Source organism: Oryctolagus cuniculus, chromosome 7, assembly GCF_964237555.1.
Source record: "Oryctolagus cuniculus chromosome 7, mOryCun1.1, whole genome shotgun sequence".
Lineage (NCBI taxonomy): Eukaryota > Metazoa > Chordata > Mammalia > Lagomorpha > Leporidae > Oryctolagus > Oryctolagus cuniculus.
Window position 1 is genome coordinate 132,212,173 of NC_091438.1, and position 17,103 is coordinate 132,229,275.

The window sequence follows — 17,103 nt, forward strand, 5'->3', positions numbered from 1 at the left end:
CCCCTCTCTCACAGCCACCCTCACACAACCAGCACACACACAGTCTGATAACTACTCCAGAGTGAAAAGCAGGAGAGTCGCCGGACACCGCCTCTCTGAGCAAAGGGAATCTCGGACAGCCCAACCCTGAAGAATGCCCACTGGAATCTCCTGACCAATCAAAGGATGTGCCTGTACAAACTATTCTGGGACTCTCAAGAAAAAATGAGAGGGCCGGCGCTATGGCATAGCAGGTAAAGCTGCTGCCTACAGTGCCGGCTTCCCAAATGGGTGCTGGTTCGAGTCCTGGCTGCTCCACTTCCGATCCAGCTCTCTGCTATGGCCTGGGTAAAGCAGAAGATAGCCCAAGTCCTTGGGCCCCTGCACCCACGTGGGAGAGCAGGAAGAAGCTCTGGGCTCCTGGCATCGAATCCACACAGCTCTGGCTGTTGCGGCCAACTGTGGAAAGAACCAGTGGATGGAAGACCTCTCTCTGCCTTTCCTTCTCTCTTTGTAACTTTGACTTTCAAATAAATAAATAAATCTTAAAAAAAAAAAAAAAAGAATAAATGAGGCTTCCATGAGTCTTTAAAAGTTAAGGACTACAATCAGAAATCTATCCAGGCCAGTGTGCCTCACTAGGCTAATCCTCTGCCTGCAGCGCCGGCACCCCGGGTTCTAGTACCAGTCGGGGCACCGGATTCTATCCCGGTTGCCCCTCTCCCAGTCCAGCTCTCTGCTGTGGCCTGGGAGTGCAGTAGAGGATGGCCCAAGTCCTTGGGCCCTGCACCCGCGTGGGAGACCAAGAGGAAGCACCTGGCTCCTAGCTTCAGATTGGCGCAGCAAGCCGGCCGCAAGGCACCGGCCATAGCGGCCACTTGGGGGGTGAACCAATGGAAAAAGGAAGACCTTTCTCTGTCTCTCTCTCTCTAACTCTGCCTGTCAAAAAAAAAAAAAAAAAAAAAAAAAAAAAAAAAAAAAAGAAATCTATCTGAAGCTGACTTACTAAAGGGTTAAGATTTAAGAGAAATAGAATGGTAAAAGCGAAGCATGTGTGCACATACAGCCAAAGCAGTCCAAGGAGCTGAAAGCAGGCTAGGAAGCTAGAAACATGAAGGCACACTATTACCAGTGTAAACCTTTTCAAAGTCAGAACCTCTTCCGAAAAGTAACCAATTCAGATGAGCAAAGCTTATGAATAAATAAATTTTATTAAATTTTAATTAATAAAATATGGGTAAGAGGAGGAGGAGGAGGGAAAATACCTTGTATGCCTATCCTTTAGAAAGGACGGCACTGTGGCACAGCGGGTAAGCTGCCACTACAACACTGGCATCCCATATGGGTGTCAGTTTTGTATCCCGGCTGCTCCACTTCTGATCCAGTTTCCTACTGGCCTGGGAAAGCAGCAGAGATGACCCAAGTACTTGGGCCCCTGCATCCAGCTGGCAGATGCAGTTGAAGCTCCTGGTTCCTGGCTTTGGCCTGGCTCAGCCCTGGCCTGTTGCAGTCATTTCAAGGAGTGAACCAGCAGATGAATAGCTCGCACGCACGCTCTCTCTCTCTCTCTCTCTGTAATTCTGCCTTTCAAATAAATAAATAAATAAATCATTTTTAAAAGGAAAAAGACAACAGATAAGAAAATTGTAAAGCGACATGACTAAATCAGAACACTTGATAGTAGGCAATCAAGCCGTCATTTTAATATCTAGTTACTCTTATCATTCTTGAAGAAAGAGAGACCTAAGCAGCTTTCAAAGCATCCCAAAAGCTCCTCTTTTACGATTCCCTTGGAAGTCTTTCAAGCTGTTCTCTTGATCAAGCACCATGCTTGCCAAATCTTCCCTTAGGGATATTCCTGGGTGAGGAATAGGATGTACCAAAACTACTAAAACAAAGAAAAGTAAGGCTTTACTACCATATTACCTACCTGGCTTCTAAAATTCTGTACCTTTAGGCTTTAGCTCTCTCTTCTTTGGCATGTAACTCATTCTCTATATCAAAGTCTTTTATAATATGCCTTAAAATACAATAGAGCCCCTTTTTAAAAAAATTTAATTATTATTTATTTGAGAGACAGTTAAGGTCTTCCATCCACAGGTTCACTCCCCAAATGGCCACAATAGCAGGAGCTGGGCTGATCTGAAGCCAGGAGTTTCCTTGGGGTCTCTCACGTGAGTACAGGGGCCCAAGCACTTGGGCCATCTTCACTGCCTTCCCAGAGAGCTGGATCGGAAGAGAAGCAGCCAGGACATGAACCAGCACCCATATAGGATGCTGGTGCCTCAGGCAGAGGCTTAGCCCACTACACGACAGCACCAGCCCCACAATATAGCACTTTGCAGTAACTAAAATCAAACAGATGTTGCTGGGAGATAACACCTAAGTGTCTAATGTCACAACTGTTAAAGGAAATAAGATATTATAGGAAGTTGTCCTAAAATGAAACAAAATTCTTAACTAATGCTGCTTGTTATTGAAGTACGAAAAGTGATCCACCCTGGGCAGTTAAGTTTTATCTAAAAATGATGACCTTGTTGTCAAATATATCTTGACTTAGTACTGTCAGAAATAAATCTAAATGTTGGTACTATCATTTCCCTAATGGTCTCCAATCTAACTTGCAGCCTTTAAGGTCTTTTGGTCTATGAGTGTTCCCAACTATTTCTGTTTCCAACTTAACACTTGTTCTGTCTACAGGTCTCTCTCAGTGTTCAGAGCATATACCTCTTCATTCCCTTTGACCTTCCTTTTGCTCATGTCTTCCACTGTCAGGAGATCATGTGCTGTTTTGGCCGACAGGCAGTGCTATCTCCAGTACTTAATGTTCCCATACTGCTCAGGTATTTATTGAATTTAGTTCCAGGTTTCTTCATTTGAATCAGCTGGTTGGGAAGTGTTATATTTAAAATGATGAGTGAGAGATTAAAAAGAAAGGAGGAATGCAAATATGAATAAACAGATGGATGAGGAAGAAAGGGAGCAGCATTTAGATAATTTGTGCTTGCTATTTTAGATATTCTTCCAAACTACAAAAAAAAAAGTGAAAACTAAATTTGAGGACTGAGACTTTCAAAACAAAACAATTCCACCAACAGACAATTTGGCTCCCATGTTTATATAGACCGACCTTAGAACATATGCCATTATCAATCAAAGTAGCTAAAAAGCATTTTAAACCATAAAGGAGCTTATGTTCTCCATAATAAAGTCAATCTCAGATTGACAATTTCAGGAGAAAAACAGCACTGCTCTGGAAATTAAAAGACCTGTCTGTGCACTGGCCTGCTGCCTACTTGCTGATGGCCTTAGACTGCTCACTCCACACAGCCACTCCTGGAGTGATATATGTTAAATACGTGTCAGTGGTCTCATACAGAAGGGGTCTCTGGTGGTCTAGTACAGAAGCACTACAGTTCACCACTTAAGGACACAACAAATGAATTCAAAGGAAGGCAGGATGACTAGAGAAAAAAATGTTTTCAATGGTCGTTAAGTTCATCTAAGGTTTCCACTTAAGTAAGAAAGCACTAAGCTAGGTGCCAGAAACCTTATGACTTAAGTTCTAAACCCTTAGGTAGTTGTACTTCCTGGCAGATTACTATACAGTAGCCCCCACTTCAACAAGAACAAATAATATAGCCCTACCTCCCCAACTCTGATTAATGCCAAGTTCAGTGTTTGAGGGTGTGTCTGTATCTCTAATTCCAAGAGGCTAAGCATGAAGCTGCTTTTCAAAATGCCCACTAGAAAGTCATGCTTCCTGAAAGACTACGGGTTGACAATGGCTATACATTATTCTCCTTAAAAATCTGCTCACAAGGACACAGTTTCAAACTGGAGAAGAGCCACTTTCTCTTCAAAAACAAAAGCTGCTTCCATTTGCTATCTACTATTATATGATGTTTGAAACACAGGCTTGATCATAACATGTTTGTAGTATAACTGTAAAAAAAAAGGAAGGCAGCACAGCAACTCGTATCAGCAAAGGAAGTGATGGAACACAATATTTTAAAACTTATTTTGTGGAATAGAAAATGGCTTTTTAAGCATCTAACTTCACAGACTTTCTTCCTCATTCCTTCCTTAATGCTAAAACTTAAATATCCCTGTACATTTGACAGCAATAAAACACTACCAGTATTTTGTACTATAGAGAAAAAGGACCAAACAGTGAAGTATTCTAAAGCAAAGGTCTGAAAACTACAGCCCACAGGCAAATCTGGCTACACGCCTGTTTCCGCAGGCAATGTTTCACTGGAAGACAGCAGCCCTCATTAATTTGTCTAAGGCAACTTTCACACAGAGAGTTACAACAGAAACCAAAGCCTAAAATATTAACTGGCCCTTTAATAATAATTTTTTAAAAAGATAATATTTAGAGCACAGCTGTAAAGCACGGTGAAGTGTTTTATTTCTCCCTGATTTCCTGATAGGAAAACTGAGCACCACGGTTGAGAAGCTTGCCCTGGCTACCACTGCTGCTATGTGGCACCCTTGTTCAGCCTCCATGAAGAGGGAGGCGGGGCAGCCCTCTCTGCCCCACAGAAATACTTTGATAATCTCACTGACCCCCTACCTTTAGGAGAGTAAATAAACTCCTGCAAAGGAATGATGAGTAACTGGTTTTTCAGGACTCATCCTGAAAGGCAATTCTGACACGAGTTGGAGTAAAAACAGTGCCTGTAGCCCATGCTAAGTTATATCCTAGAACAAAGAGCCATTTGATTTACTGGGTCTCTTCTGAGATTCACAAATAACCATCTAGTGAGATGCTGTGTTTGCGTGTGTGCAGGAGAGGTGTGATTCTGAAGAATGCACCAAAGATGCCAACTTAAAGAGTCTGGAGTTTACAAACTACTTACCACACACATTATCCCCAACTGACCTTCACTTAGCTAATGCTAAGTTTATCAATACTATCCCAGTTTTACATGGTGTGCTGATGACCGGATATATTTTATTAAAAACTTTTTTGATTAAAATGCAATATCTGCATGAATTTTATGAAGTATAGTCAAATATTTAAACATACACAAAATGTAAACCAATCAAACCAGGCAACTAGCTTTTCTGTACTTTGTTTTTTTGGCATTTGGAGCCTCTTCCAGTGTTATTATATATGTGCATACAAACACACACACACACACACACACATATAATGGTGAATTTGAGTGAAGGATTTTGCAACCTTAGTTCCTCAAGGTCATAATACAGTAAATGGTGGAATCAGAAATACTAAAGTGGGGTGGGTGTTCAGCCTAAAGGTTAAGATACCCAAATCCCATATACAGAGTAGCTGGGTTCAATAAGCAGCTCCAGTTCCTGAATCCAGCTTCCTGCTTATGTGAACCCTGAGAGACAATGATGGTGGCCCTAGTGATGGAGTTCTTGCCACTATGTGGGTGACCTGGATTGAGTTCTTAGCTCCCAGCTTTGGTCAGGCCAGTCACAGCCATTGGGGACATTTGGGGAAGTGAACCAGTAGATGGGAACATTGTATATCTGTCTATCTCCTCCAAATAAGCAAATAAATAAAAATTAACATGCAAAGGCTCAGAGTCTGCATTCTGGTACAGTGGGTTAGGCTGCCATCTGTAACACCAAAATCCCAAATAGGAGCCCCTGTTCAAGTCCCCACTGCTCCACTTCCAAGCCAGCTCCCTGCTAATGTGCCTGGGAAAGCAACAGATGGCCCAAGTGCTTGGGGCCCTGCACCTACATGGGAGACCCAGATGGAGTTCTAGGCTCCTGGCTTTGTCCTGGCCCAGGCTCAGCCCATACAACCATTTGGGGAGTGAACCAGGGGCTAAAAGATTTCTCTCTCTCCCCCTCACTTTCTCCCTCTCTGACCATCCTCTCTGTCACTGCCAAATAAATAAAAATATTTTTTAAAATACAAAAGCCCTAAAATTTTGAATTATGATCTTGATTTATTACAGCTTATTCACTCACAATTTTTGCACTGTTTTAATGTTGTGTGTGTGTGTGCACACACACATTCAGACTGCTGAGACAAATAAGCAATTTTGGCTTAGAACACTGACTCAAATCCTTAGCTCAGGAGATGTTTAACCACTTGATCCTGAGTATCTGTGGCAAAGAAGAGAAGCTGCTTATACACTGCTATTTCTTACCATATAGGCATTTTTCTGTTTTCTCTTACTCTTTATTTTTTAAGATTTATTTACCTATTTGAAAAGCAGAGTAACAGAGAGAAAGAAAGACAGAAAGATCTTCCATTCAATTATCCACTTCCCAAATGGCCACAACAACTGGAGCTGGGCCCGTCCCAAGCCCTAAGTCAGAAGCTTCTTTCCGGCCTCCCACATGGGTGCAGGGACCCAAGCACTTGGGCCATCTTCCACTGTTTTCCTAGGAGTATTAGTAGGAATCTGGATCAGAAGTGGAGCAGCCAGGACTCAATAGGAGCCCACTTGGGATGCTGGCACCGCAGGTACCAGCTATGCCACAGGGCTGGTGCCATTTTCATTTTGTCCTTCCCCTGAGCTGTCTCTAGGGGAGTCAGAAGCACCTAGGTATACTCAGTTGCAAACAATGGGGGCCAGTAAAATACAAGGTAAAACAGAAATAAAATGCACCAGACCTGAGGGTTCTTGCTCTCGGGATACTAACCTGCTGTCCATTTATGATCTTGGGGAAATCACTTAACTTCTTGGGGCCATTGTTCACTTACATTAAGTAGCACCTTATAGGGCAGTTAACATACAAATGGGATCACACATGTAAGAAAGCCTAAAAAACCCTGAGCACCATACCAATGCCAGATGGTATCATATTATCATATGTCAGACTAGGCAAAAAAACTACCCTTGGCCTGAATAGTCCCAGACACAGTACGGAGCCTACAGATTAATCCCCATTATGTATTATAGCTAGTGACCCAGCTCACTTCTTTCTCCCCCTAATCTGGACTACTTAATTTGTTCTTAACATATTTCTTAAAAAAAAGAAAAAAGTTTCAGATGAATGGAAATATGTATTAAAACGGAGAAATATCTTCTTTCATCTCTTTTATAAATATGAAATGATTTTAAAGCCCTTCAAATTACTAAATTTAGAATGAATCTATTAGTCCCAAGCATGCTAAGAATCCAGCTGAAAATGACTAGAAATGCTCCAAATTTAAATCCCTGAGAATGTCTATGATCAGTGACTACACAGGTTTTTACTCCAGACTAATCCAAAAACATTTAAACTTAATACTTTAGAAATCTACGAACTAGGAGTATGTGGCTGTTTCGTCTCCTGGGAGGAATCTTACCTAAGTTAGAAGGCAGAGGAAACCCAGAGTCCAGGCAGCACTCCATGCCACTTGACCCCACCTGCCCCCAACACCCAAGAAAAACATTATGTTTTGAGTTCTGGAGAGCTCTGGCTGGCTCTTCATCTCTATCCAGGATCCTGGAGAAAAGGAAACATGTTCTGGAAAGCAGGAATTCTGAGACCATCTCATAGATTGAAACCAAAGTTTAAGGTAAGGAAATTAAGTTAAATATATACATTCACTAGTCAGTGATGACTAAATGCTTTTTCTCCCCCCAAAAACCATTCTCAGTACATCATCCAATCTATTTCTATTTCTACAATTAGCATTCTAAGACTTGCTTGTACAATGTATTTTTTTTGTATATTATTTTTAAGCCTAAAATTTCCACATTCCTATTATCTTCCTAATTCTTACATAATTATCTTTGGTTTTGGCACATCCTAAGGCAAACAGGCCTACCACACAGTGGGGATTTGATACCCGTTTACTGAGTGAACAAACAGAAGCTTCTTAAGAACTATTTTAAGACCCTAAGTATCCTTGGGCTCACTGTGGGTTCTTTTCTTTCAAATTTGCATATGGAGAAATTCCTTCTCAAGTATTTGTACTCAGTTGTACAGTAACCTTTGTGTAGCAGTTCAATACAAGAGTCAAGAAAAATGGGGCTGGAGAGAAATCTGTTCTATTTTAGAAAATGTAGCATAAATGTAGACAATTATCTAATCATAGGCTCCACTGGAAAATGGAAAATTGTGCCGGTAAATTAATCTGTCTAAAAACTAGGGGGAGCAGGGAGCACAGAATTCTCAATTAAAAACCTGGTGGGTGTTATAAGAATGTCAATATGAGCTTGGCAGTATTGATTTAGCTATGGATTCTGCTGACTCACAGACACACTGTGAATTCTGTCTGCCCTCTGCTTAGTGTCTTTTATCACTGATTTAAATGTTTAAAGAAAGAAGAAAAAGAGCATGAAAAGAAACAAATCACCCAAGCCAATCAAACCTTAAATCTCCCCCTTCCATGTATACAGCTGTCAGGAATGGAAAATGTAAAGACCACTTCAAAGAGTGCAACATAAGTGAGATGGTTATGCTAATCCCTTACATGTGTACACACTTCACACTTTTTAAAGTAGCTTCACATTATCTCATTTGTTTCTGGCTATGAACACGTAAGACAGGCAGCAGAGATAAAAATATTAGCATCTAACAAATAAACTTTATTCACGGAGACTGAGGTACCTAGCTAAGGTCACAAGACAAGTACACGCCAGAACTGGAGTTAAAAGTATGTCCCCTGATTCTGAGCTCATCCACCAAATGTTTTCTTCTGTCTTTACAACCGGTAACTCAACAGAGGACCAAAATCCTATAGATTTTCTCAGCCTGGCACATAAATCCACCAAGGCTTTTACTTTTAGTTTTCCTGATCGTTCTCCTGAAAAAAAAGTACTTGAAAATGCCAAGATGCCATATTCACACATATTTCAAAGTGGAAAGTATAAACAAGAAAGCCTAAGTTTTTCAGGCCTGTTAAGCTGTAGTTCCCAGCAAACAGTGAGACTAGACCATCTGGTCACCAACCAATAGGGAGATGGAAAGACCTGGCAGATCAAGTTTACTGTGTGTGGGGGTGAGGGAATGCCTGCTAATGGGAAGTCACTATCTTCTCACTATAGTCCACTTTAAAAAAAAAAAAAAAAAAAAAAAAGATTTGTTTTTTGTTTATCTGAAAGGCAGAGTTAGAGAAAGAGAGAGGGAAAGGCAAAGAGAGAGAGAGAGAGAATCTTCCATACACAAGTTCACTCCCCAAATGGCAGCAATGGCCAAGGCTGGGCCAGATCGAAGCCAGGAGCCAGGAGCTTCTTCCAGGTCTCCAACATGAGTGCAGGGTCCCAAGGACCTGGGCCATCTTCCATTGCTTTTCCAGGCACATTAGCAGGGAGCTGGATCAGATGTAGAGCAGCTAGGACTCAGAACGAGTGCCCAAATGTGATGCAAGCATCGCAGGCAGCTGTTTAACACACTACATTGAAATACTGGCCCCTTCACTATAGTTCAGAAGAACAACCTTACCCTTGTTGGAAATGCACACTTAGAAGAGGAATCATCAGGCTAAATTCTATGCAGTGCTTCAAAATTAAAGCTATTGCTACATTGTGAACAAAGTGATAACATTATTTTTAATTATGCAGCCATCACTCCAAGAAATCAGAATTCCTTTGTTCTAACTACCCTACTAGGGGTGAAACAAGGATTACAAATCAGAGCTAGGAAATCTAAAGCAACTGATTATTTAAGAACACCATGACTCATCTAAAAATACCAATCAACGTGGTTCAACTCAAGAACCCAAACTTGGGATTTGTTCAGTATATACCACAAAGTGTGAACCTGCAGAGCTAAGGAACACTATAGAACACCTGACACAACTCTAACCAAGTATTTCTTTGAAAAAGGTCCTTCAACTACTTACCTGACCTTAGTGAATTTGAGATTCACCAAAGACAATTTCCTAAAAACATGAGAGTGCTCAATAGGATGTATTTGTATTATGCCTTATTCTAAGAGGAAAAATGGCTTTTCATCTTTTTGGACGAAAACTTTTAGAAACAATCTATTTCCTTTTCGGTTTAAATTGTTAAGTATAAAGATTCTGTGAGAACTCTGGGGAAACTGATTTTTTTTCTTTTTTTTTTTTTTTAATTTATTTTGGAAGTGTTGTGGCACAGCAGCAGGGTAAAGCACAGCTTAGGATGCCTGCATCCCACGTCAGAGTGCCTGGGTTGACTCCCTGCTACTCTGCACTTCAGATTCAGCTTCCTGTTAATGTACAACCTGGGGGACAGCAGATGATGGTCGAAGTACGTGGGTCCCTATCAACCACATGGGAGACCTGGATGGAGTGCCCGGTATCTGGCTTTGGCTTGGCCCAACCCTAGCGGTTATAGGCATTTGGAAAATGAACAAGTGGATGGAAGGTCTCTTTGTCCCTCTCTGTCACCCTGTGTTTCAAATAAATAAATCATTTAAATTTTTTTTTTTTTTTTTTTTTTTGACAGGCAGAGTGGACAGTGAGAGAGAGAGACAGAAAGGTCTTCCTTTTGCCGTTGGTTCACCCTCCAATGGCCGCCACGGCCGGTGCACTGCGCTGATCCGATGGCAGGAGCCAGGTGCTTCTCCTGGTCTCCCATGGGTGCAAGCACTTGGGCCATCCTCCACTGCACTCCCTGGCCACAGCAGAGAGCTGGCCTGGAAGAGGGGCAACTGGGACAGAATCCGGCACCCCGACCGGGACTAGAACCCAGTATGCCAGCGCTGCAAGGCGGAAGATTAGCCTAGTGAGCCGCGGTGCCGGTTTAAAATTTTTATTTGTATTTTTATTTGAAAGGGAGAGATATGCATAGAGGATCTTCCATTTGCTGGTTCACTCCCCAAATGTCCACAACAGGTAGGGCTGGGCCAGGTCAAAACCAGGCCCTATAACTCAAGTTAGATTTCCCATGTGGGTAGCAGGAATCCAAGTTACTTAGACCCTCTGCTGCCTCCCAGGTTGCACGTTTGCAAGAAGCTGGAATTGGAAGCAGAGCTGGGACTCAAATGCAGACACTCTGACATGGGATACAGGGTCCCAAGTGTCGTGATCTGTGAGCCAAATGCCCACCTTTCTCTTTTTTTTTTAATGTGTGACTTTTAGGGGAGGAGCAAGTACCAAAAAAGGGAAAATGGGAGGCAGAATCAGTTCCATAAGATAGACACACCATAGATAGGTTTTTTAATACACAGCAACAAGGCACAATGCAAAGCACAGATAGGGCTTGTGTCATTAGGCCCTCCCTCTTGCTTCCAAACCCCCAAAATGGGATAATGATCTTCTGTCCTTCCTACAACAAGTAAATACTAAGTCAGAGAATGAGTGTGAAATCACTTCATTAACTCTAAGGTACTATGCTTCCTATAAACACTGCATACTATTACACTGCTGAATCACCTTCAAGGGTAGCTTCGTGGGTAGCTGCCCAGTTAATCACCAGGAGAAAAATAATCGTGGAATTTAAGATATAAAAAAACCACGTAAGGTAGGTGGAAATTTACCACTGTTTCTCTAATGAAATATTTCTTACTGCCTTTATTTTTGATGGAGGATAATTACAATATGCTTAGCCTAGAAACTAATTATAGGTGCTTTACATTGAAAATTCTGTTAAATCCTAGTCCCATTTCTGGTAATTGTGTGTGCTGCCTACTGATGTATCATGATCATGTGGCTATCAATTACTGGTTAACCAAATGCTGCCAAACTCCCATACACATACTTTTGATTGGCTGCACGTAGGATGCTGCTATCTGAGACTTTACAAAGCTAACATCAGTAAGAGTTAAGCTCAAGTCAACTTGGAAAGCAAAAGCTAGTCTCTGCACTGAATGAAGATATGTTGTGTGTATGTGAGGAGATACAGAGAGAGAAAGACAGAGATCTTCCATCCACTGGTTTACTCCCTGAACATTTGCAACAGTAAGGACTGGATCAGGACAAACCCAGGAGCCCAGAACTCCATGTGGGTTTCCCATGTGTGGCAGGGACCCAAGCACTGGAGTCATCATCTGCTGCCTCTCAGGCTGCATCAGCAGGAAGCAGAGTAGTCAGGACTCAAACTGCCACCTGGATATAGGATGCCGGTGTCCCAAGCAGCTGTTTAGCCTACTAGTGAAGCATTTCTAATCTTTCACGTATTATGGCACACAGAGAAAAAGTTAATATTAAGTTTTTTGAATATTTAGCCTATGAGCTGATACTGACATCCTCACTCAGTTCAACCTGTCACAAGAACAGGTATCACACACACATGGTGCTCAAAGTATTCTGAGGAAGATGTGAGCTAACAATGGTATCTGTACTTCCTGATGCATGCCTGAATAGGGAGTTATATGCTCTAGTTTTTTTTGTTTTTTTTTTTGTGTGTGTGTGGTTTTTTTTTTTTTTTAAAGACAGAGTTATAGAGAGAGGTAGAGAAAGAGAGAGGTCTTCCATCCGATGGTTCACTCCACAATGGCCACAACAGCTGGAGCTGTGCCGATCCGAAGCCAGGAGCCAGGAGCTTCTTCTGGGTCTCCCACATGGGTGCAGGGGTCCAAGGACTTAGGCCATCTTCCACAAATTTTCCAGGCCATAGCAGAGAGCTGGATCAGAAGTGGAGCAACCGGGACTAGAACCGGCGTCCATATGGAATGCCGGTGCTTCAGGCCAGGGCTTTTTTTTAACCCACTGTGCCACAGCGCCAGCCCCAATATTCTCCAGTCTTTTAAAAAAGATTTTTTTTAAATTATTTCTTATTTATTTGAAAGGCAGAGTTCAAGAGAGAGAGATAAAAATAGAGATCGATTTCTTCCATGCACCAGTTCACTCCCCAGATGGCTGCAACAGCCAGTCTTGGCCAGGCTGAAGTCAGCAGCCTGGAATTCCATCCGGGTCTCCCATATGGGTGGCAGGGGCCCAAGCATTAGGACCATTCTCTGCTACCTTCCCAGGAGCATTAGCAGGGCGCTGGATTGAAAGTGTAGCAGGGACCGGCACTGCGTCGAAGTGGGTAAAGCCTGCAGTGCCAGCATCCCATATGGGCACCGGTTCAAATCCCAGCTGCTCCACTTCCAGACCCAGCTCTCTGCTATGGCTTGGAAAAGCAGAGGAAGATGGCCCAAGTCCTTGGGCCTCTGCATCCACGTGGAAGACCCAGAAGAAGCTACAAGCTCCCGGCTTCGGATTGGCACAGCTCTAGCTATTTTGGCCACCTAGAGAGTGAACCAGCAGATGGAAGACTTCTCCCTTCCCCCCTCCTCTGTAACTTTGCCTTTCAAATAAATAAATCTTTAAATAATAAAAAAGAAGAAGAAGAAGAAGAAGAAGAAAAAGAAAAAGAAAAGTGTAGCAGCCAGAACTCGAACCAGTGCTCATATGGGATGCTGGTATCACAGGCTGTGGCTTAAACCTCTGAGCCACAAAGCCAGCCCCATTTTCTAATTTTAAACTAAAATAACACTCAAAAGTGAACATCAGCATTTTAGAATAAAGAATAGTAACTCATATGGTTGGTCCACACTCAGATAATAGGAGTATACAATCAAGCCTCACAGGATACTCACCTAGGATTCCATGTTCATTCCTGGATCTATCAACTTTACATCTTTGACATGAAACTACCCTTCTGTCCATTCTCTCCTTTGATTCTCTTTCATTCAACTCCCAAACTCAGCTGTAACCTCTAAGAGTTTAAATTCTAAAGACGCATTACCGATTTTGGTATTTCTCCAAAGCTCCAGTGCCACATGTACAAACTGCCTGCTGTATATCTCCAAATGTAAAACTAAGCAGAACTGAAACTCCACACATCGAAACCTGCTCCTTATAGTTTGATTATGCATCAGTCACACAGGCTTGAAATGGGAGTTATCCCAGTTACCCTCCTTCTCCTCTGTTCCTCAGTTTTAACTAACTGCTAAATTCTGTAGTAACATGTCCAACAGCAGCCATCTCCTGACTTTTCTTCATATTGTCAGTATTTCTGTTGAGGTCCTCATCACCTCCATATAATAATAAATAATAGTAATAAGTAATAATAATAAAGATGATAACAGCTAGTAATTACTGGATGGTTCTAAGTTGTTTACATTACTACCTATTTTAACTCCTACTATCTGTAAGGGCTGCGAACCTGATGTATGAATTGACTGCACTCTCCATGATTTTGTGTCTTCTATTCAAGCTCATTCTATATAAAGATACATAACAAACTCCATAAAAGCACAGTTCTAATAATATCACATCCATTTACTACCCCACAATCGTCAATGGTCACCAGTGTTAAGGGAAGTACCGTTCAAATTTCTAAGCCTGGCAATTAAAGCTGTTTTACATCCAACTCCAACTTACTTTTCCAGACTTCTTTCTTTTACTACTCCCTCTTATCCTTAGCTCACCTCCTTATGCGCTAAGCAGTGCAGCCCAACTGTGCTTTCTGAATTATGATCTTGCTCCTGCTGCTCCCCACGCCTGGAATGCCCATTCCTACCTCCCTGAGTACAACACCCGGCTCAACTGCCTTCCTTCACTCCTGAGCCAAGGTTTCCCCTCCTCTGAATTCTATGTTCTTTGCTCACATTTTTCACATCCATTTCTACAGCTGATAGACACCATCAACCTCTCCTACCAGACTCTCAGAGCCTAAGATTTTATTTGTACACATTTTTCATCTCCACAGAAAAGACATGCATGCATGGGAAATTAGTGAAAAGAAGTGTAAAGCATCTAACTTCAGTATTTCCTCAAAGGTAAGAACTATGTAGCTTAGGCAGATAAAGGGAAAATTCATTTTATCTGGGTATTTCCAGTCAAGCCGTTCTTCCCATTAGTTTTCTATCTAATTGAAACTATGGAGACAGACCAAAACAATAGTACTTTCAAGAAAAAAAAAATGATAACCCAGTGAACCAGCACTGTTATTCGCTGTGGTTATTTTAGTATTTCTTTGAACAAAGGAACACAAGGTCACAAACTATGTTATGCCACTTTAAAGTTAAACATTGACTAGGTGTACTTGTTCCTCTAGTTCTTCCTTACACTGTAATTTACCTTTATTTCTTATCCTTCAGCTGCCCTTTTTCACTGCAGGGTACTGAACTGTAATTTAATTTATAATAAATACTGCAAGTAAAAAAATCTTCTGGTCCATTATTGAACAGTAGGGTCCGTCTGTCTTCAGCATGTGGAGGGGAGAGACAGGAAGGTAAGGTAAGGGAGATAATAAATAGAATTTGACCAGGCTCTAAACTGGGCCCAATATTAAAGCAGCAGGAAGAATAGATTAAAAAAAATTTCTGGGAAATGCACACATGAGATATTTTCTATCCAGATGTGTCTATTATAATTTTCAGTACTTTAAGTTACACTATAATTTATGATTTAAATATTACCTAAATTACATCATCCAAGCCTTCAATGTTTCAATTAAGTTAACTTTTGTTCATGAAAATTTATTTTAATTAATGCTTCATATATATCCTACTATGTCTTTTTTTTTTTTTTTTTTTTTTAAGATTTGAGAGGCAGTTAGAGAGAGAGAGAGAGAGAGATTCTCCATTTTCTGGTTCACTTCCCAAATGGCCATAACAGCCGGATCTGGGCTGATCCGAAGCCAGGAGCTAGGAGTTTCTTTCAGGTCTTCCATGTGGGTTCAGGAGTCCAAGCACTTGGGCCATCTTCCACTGCTTTCCCAGGCAATTGTCAGGGAGCTAGATTGGAAGTGGAGTAACTGGGACTCGAACTGGCACCCATATGGGATGCCTGCACCACAGGCAGAAGTTTAACCACTATGCCACAGCCCTGACTCCAACAAGAAAAATTAAAAATTTGGAGGGTGGAGGGCGGTGTTGTGGCATAGTGGGTCAATCTGTCACCTGTGATGTTGGCATCCTATGTGAACACAGATTAGTATCCTGGCTGCTCCACTTCTGATCCAGCTCCCTGCTAATGTGCCTGGGAAAGCAGTGGAAGATGGTCCAAGCACCTGGGCCCCTGCCACTCACATGGGAGATCCAGATGGAGTTCTCCTGCCTTCTGCTTGGCACAGCCCTGGCTGTTATGGCCACTTGGGGAGTAAACAAGCAGATGGAAGATCTTTCTCTCAGTCTCTTCCTCCCTCTATAACTTTGCTTTTCAAATAAATAAATATTTAAAAAAATTTTTTTCAGGGGCCTGGCACTGTGGCGTAGCAGTAAAGCTGCTGCCTACAGTGCCGGCATCCCATATGGGCACCAGTTCAAGTCCCGGCTGCTCCACTAACGATCCAGCTCTCTGCTATGGCCTGGGAAAGCAGTAGAAGATGGCTCAAGTCCTTGTGCCCCTGCACCTGCATGAGAAACCTGGAAAAAGCTCCTGGCTTCAGATCAATGCAGCTCTGGCCATTGCGGCCAACTGGGGAGTGAACCAGCGGATGGAAAAGCTCTCTCTCTGCCTCTCTCTCTGCCTCTCTTTTTCCCTCTGTGTAACTCTTTCAAATAAAAATAAATCTTTAAAAAATTTTTTCAATTTACAATATCATCTGTCAGAAAACAAGCAAAGCAATAACAAAAGCCAAATCCCAAACTACCCAAAGCCACATGGGCACACACAACTATACCACTTTGCTGGAAGAATAAAGTAAAGTCAGCATAGTTAAAATGTGACTTTGATAATGATTCCTATTTTAGTCTTGTCAAACAAAGTGACTCTAGAATTTCCTATTAAATACAGGTTGGCTTAAGGACTGACTTGAAGAATGAAACCCAAACCTGGTTGGGAATTAGCTTGTTCTTCAAATACATTACTGAAAAACAAAAACAAAACACGCTACCTGGCATGCAGGTGTTTGTTTAGATACCTTAGTTTACACTTCCTTGTAATGCATAAAAGTAACCCAGCCCTGTAGGACATCTCAGCCAGGTGGGCACCATTACTTTCCTAGCTGATTCTCAGTTTTCTGGCTGAGGCAAGAGATCCCAAAAGTAATGCTAAGTCTGCTGCCACAGCAGATTTCTAACCAACAGACTCTACCTGGAGACTTCTGAATCTCTTCCATCGCCCACTTTCCTTCTGTGTCCAAATAGAAAACCTGTACAGATGCATCCAAAGGAAGACAAACATGAGAAACAAAGAGTCAAAACAACCTAGAATAATAAAAGGAACATGCAATGAATTGGCTGGGAGTCAATTCCTGAACTTGCATAGGCCCGTCACTAAAAAATGAAAGACCTTGACTAGGGGACCTCAACAGTCTGGGCCTCAATTTCCCCTTGTAT

The 17,103-nt window shown here is 41.9% G+C and overlaps 1 protein-coding gene across 8 annotated transcripts in view; it reads right to left on the minus strand.

Annotated features, from left to right (window-relative positions):
* NFYC (nuclear transcription factor Y subunit gamma) overlaps positions 1-17,103 on the minus strand; it is an 83,100-nt gene that overhangs the window by 43,046 nt on the left and 22,951 nt on the right. For 3 of the 8 annotated variants that reach the window (XM_008265492.4, XM_070078682.1, XM_008265487.4), the window contains exon 2: positions 16,859-16,916. The exons of the other annotated variants lie outside the window; for them this stretch is intronic. In XM_008265492.4, the coding sequence (XP_008263714.1) occupies positions 16,859-16,883 (25 nt within the window). In that variant the 5' untranslated portion in view covers positions 16,884-16,916. The remainder of the gene's footprint in view (positions 1-16,858; positions 16,917-17,103) is intronic. 8 annotated transcript variants of the gene reach the window in all.